A 4,214-nucleotide genomic window follows, 5' to 3' on the forward strand; every position below is an offset into this window, starting at 1 on the left:
CGAAATGAGGAGAGGAAGGAGCCTGCTGCTACGACGAATGGGAAAGGCAAGGAAAAAAGAGGGAAAGAAGCTACCAACACACCTGCCAAACAAGCGCTTGATGGAAAGGCAGAAAAGAGTAGCAAACGGACTGAGAGAGGTGAATGTTCGTATACACAGGTACCTAATGGTGAACCCCAATCTTTTGCTATCAATGATATTAATTTACATATTGATAATGATGAGATATTAACTGCTCGTAATGATACCATTGATAATATGCCTGTGGTTTATGATAGAAATGCATCAAATATGTGTAATGTGCATGAGTTAAATTCTAATGTTGAGGAATTGAGAGATGATGATATTGTTGGGCATTGTGAGGGGGTAGGAATGAAGGCTCCCCTCCAATGTGTTGCTCTTATTCCCTTTTCCCCCAACCCCTTTACTATGCTTATTAAGAAGAATAGGGAGCATGTGCTCGAAATGAATCAATCTGATCAACAACAAGGTGATGACGATCAGAGAATCTCTAGAAATCAGCAACAGACCTGTACCCTTAACCAAGCTGCTAACGAACTTCCCTCACCACTTGAGAATTACTATGATTTTGAAACTAAACTCGTTGAAGAAAAGGCAAAGGAATCAGCACATATGGACAGTGATCACTCCAACGAGGATAAGGATCCATGCAGACCGGCGTCGCCGTCTTTGTCAATGGAAGATTGTGCGGTGAAAGCAAAGCACACACGATCAGGATCCAGTGAAAAGGATTTTCAGCCAGGCATCAGTTTCGACTTTGACACACCAAAAGTGCATGAAGTGTCTAGAATTCTGACTAGAAGTAGATCAAAACATGTGGTGCCACCAACCCCACCCCGTTTCGTATGAAGACCTCCTTTGGAACATTCGGGGCATTGGAGAAGCCCATAAACAAAAATATGTGCATTGGAACTGTAAGAAACACAAATCGAAAATGCTCGTGATCATTGAACCAAAGGTGAAACTGGAGGAACAATATTTCTGTAGAAGACTGGGATTTGACAAGGTCATCAATAATTCCAATTCCAAAATCTGGTGCTTCATGAAAGAAGACCTTGACTGTAATATCTTGATCTCGCAAGAGCAATTTCTGCACCTTCGCATCTTTTCAGACTTCTGGCCAAATGGAATAGTGTGCACTTGGGTCTATGTAAACATACCAGAGCAGAAAGACGAGAATTGTGGGATGCGCTCAGAAACATGGATGAGGGACAAGAACCTTGGCTCCTTGGAGGCGATTTCAACACTGTTTTGTACTGTAGTGAAAGAAAAGGAGGCGCTGCTCCAAAGATTAGAACGATGGAGGACTTTGGGGACATGATGATGGACTGTGGCCTTCAGGATGCGGGATTTGAGGGTTCTAAATTTACTTGGTCTAGGAACAGACTCTGGCAACGTCTTGACAGGTTCTTATTCTCCCACACGTGGACCCAAGCATTCCCTCTATCTCGTATTCAACACCTCACAAGGAACGTTTCAGATCATTGCCCGCTCCTTCTCTTTGTCAAACAAGAAATGAAGACAGGTCCGACACCCTTCCATTTCCAAAACATGTGGACTAAGCACCACGATTTCAAGTGCTGTGTGACTACTTCATGGCAGCATCCTATCCATGGCCATGGAATGTTTGCCTTCCAACAGAAGCTCCACCTGATTAGAGCGGCTTTGAAGTTGTGGAACACCGAAGTTTTTGGGAATATTTTCCAAAATATCATGGATGCTGAACAAAGAGTCAAGGTTGCGGAACAAGCATACGATGGGGACCCTTCGGATGAGAATCTCATTGCAATGAACAAAGCAATAGCTGAGCTAACATTTGCCTTATCTGTTGAAGAAAGCTACTGGAAACAGAAGGCGGCTTGTAAGTGGCTTGAGGAGGGGGAAAAAACACAAAGTACTTTCATTCGCTGACTAAGAAAAAGAGGAAACAATCAAGGATCTACAAAATCCAACATAATGGAGCCACACTCACTAAAGCGGAAGATATCAAAGTTTCGGTTGTTGAGTACTTCACGCAGGCCTTCAGAATGGATGACAGGGTGAGTGTTGACGACCTTCATTGGGTCCCTAATATTCTTTCTGAGGAGGATCGGCACCATCTTAATGCTACCCCAACAATTGAAGATGTGAAAGCAACTGTTTTTGACATGTGCCCTGATAGTACGGCAGGCCCCGACGGATTCTCGGCACACTTTTTTCAATGCTGTTGGGATATTATTGGTCAAGATCTCTACGACGCGGTTTTGGATTTCCTCTCGGGATCTACCCCTCCGAAAAATTTCACTACGACTACAATCGTTCTCATTCCAAAGGTTGAGGTTCCATCCACTTGGAAAGATTTCAGGCCCATTAGCCTCTGTAATGTCACGGGGAAAATCCTATCCAAAGTCATCAACAACCAAATGGCCAAACTGCTTCCCAAAATCATCTCCCCCTCCCAGAGCGATTTTGTCCAGGGATGCATGATCTCTGATAACATTCTCCTTGCACAAGAACTTTCCCACTGTCTTGGAAAAAATGGCAGTTTGAGCAACACCATATGCAAGCTTGACATGGAAAAAGCCTATGACCGTGTCAACTGGACTTTCCTCTACCAAATGCTTAGTAGAGTGGGTTTCCCAACACACTAGATTAACATGATCAAGAAACTCATCGAAAACTGCTGGTTTAGTATTTTGATCAACGGTGAAGGGGTGGGATTTTTCAAGTCGATGCGAGGCCTCAGACAAGGCGACCCTCTATCCCTAACGCTCTTCGTTATTGCAGCAGAATGCTTATCCAGAGGACTTGACTGGCTTTTCCAACGGCAACCCCGTATGAATTTTTTTGCAAGGAGCAGCAAGAACATCTCCCACCTGGCATTTACAGACGATATCATTATCTTCTCGAAAGGGACCCGCAAGGATCTCAAGACCCTCATGAAATTTCTTAGGCACTAAGAGCTCATTTCTAGTCAGCGCATCAACAAGGAGAAAAGCTCATTCACTGTCGATAAAAAGACCTCCAACATGAGAATTCGATGCATTCAACAGGTCACTGGCTTTAGGCTGAAATACCTTTTGATCACATACCTGGGAGCGCCTCTCTTCAAAGGGAACAAGAAGGGAGTTCTCTTCGACGAACTCATTCAGAAAATTCGAAATAAGATCACAGGATGGGAAAAAGCACTCCTATCCCATGGAGGACGGCTCTAGGTTATCAAAAGCGTCCTCAGTGCCATGCCGACATACCTGCTACAAGTCCTGAAGCCTCCTAAGTATGTTATGGAACGCATTGAAAGAATTTTTAACAAGTTCTTCTAGGGCAATACTGGTGATCAAAGAAAATTGAACTGGTCCTCAAGGGAAGCTGTCTACTATCCGACGGACGAAGGGGGTTTTGGGGTTAGAAGAATCCTAGACGTGGTCCATGCATTTCAATTCAAGCTGTGGTGGAGATTTATGAACCAGAGCTTACTTTGGTCCCACTTTCTTTTGGAAAAGTATTGTACAGGAAGTCATCCAATCTCAGCGAAGCTCTCTTACATCGCCTCACTAAACTGGAAAAGAATGTGCCAGCACAGAAAAGAAGCGGACAAACAGATCTTCTGGAGTCTCGGAAAAGGACATATCTCATTCTGGTTCGATAACTGGATTGGCGAAAAACCTCTCTTTGAGATAATGCATGATTTTGAGTGGAACACAGCTCCTGTCAACAACTACTGGGAAAACAATTCTTGGAACGTTGCAAAACTGAGAGAAGTGCTTACAGCGGACCTGGTTCATCAAATCTGCCAGATTCCATTTGACGTCGACACCAGTGATATACCTCTTTGGAAGCTAAGTGGCGATGGGAATTTCAGTATGAAAGCCACATGGAACTCTTTGAGACAAAAGAGAGCAATACAGCAGCTCGTCAAGGAAATCTGGTGTCCGCTTATTACCCCAACAATGTCTTTCTTCATGTGGAGACTTATCAACAACAAACTCCCACTTGATGAGAAACTCCAGAACAAAGGTATTCAGCTGGCCTCTAAGTGCTCTTGTTGTAATCACGTTGAAAGTCTCCAACACGTGTTCATTGAAGGCCCTAGAGTTAGGCGTGTGTGGGAGCATTTTTCCAGAAAATTTCACATAAACCTTCCTATTACTGATAACATTGTGCTCCTTTTGAACTATTGGAGGACATCAGCCTTTGGACAAAACCACATTAGA

At 43.7% G+C, this 4,214-nt stretch overlaps 1 protein-coding gene across 1 annotated transcript; it reads left to right on the forward strand.

Moving 5' to 3' along the window:
- Positions 1 to 1,221: 1,221 nt before the first annotated feature.
- Positions 1,222 to 2,651, forward strand: LOC105179936. The gene is made up of 2 exons (XM_011103594.1): positions 1,222 to 1,882; positions 1,999 to 2,651. Exons 1-2 carry the CDS (start codon positions 1,222 to 1,224, stop codon positions 2,649 to 2,651), a joined length of 1,314 nt encoding a protein of 437 aa, XP_011101896.1.
- Positions 2,652 to 4,214: the final 1,563 nt, after the last annotated feature.

This window comes from Sesamum indicum, unplaced genomic scaffold (genome assembly GCF_000512975.1).
Source record: "Sesamum indicum cultivar Zhongzhi No. 13 unplaced genomic scaffold, S_indicum_v1.0 scaffold00243, whole genome shotgun sequence".
Taxonomy (NCBI): Eukaryota; Viridiplantae; Streptophyta; class Magnoliopsida; order Lamiales; family Pedaliaceae; genus Sesamum; species Sesamum indicum.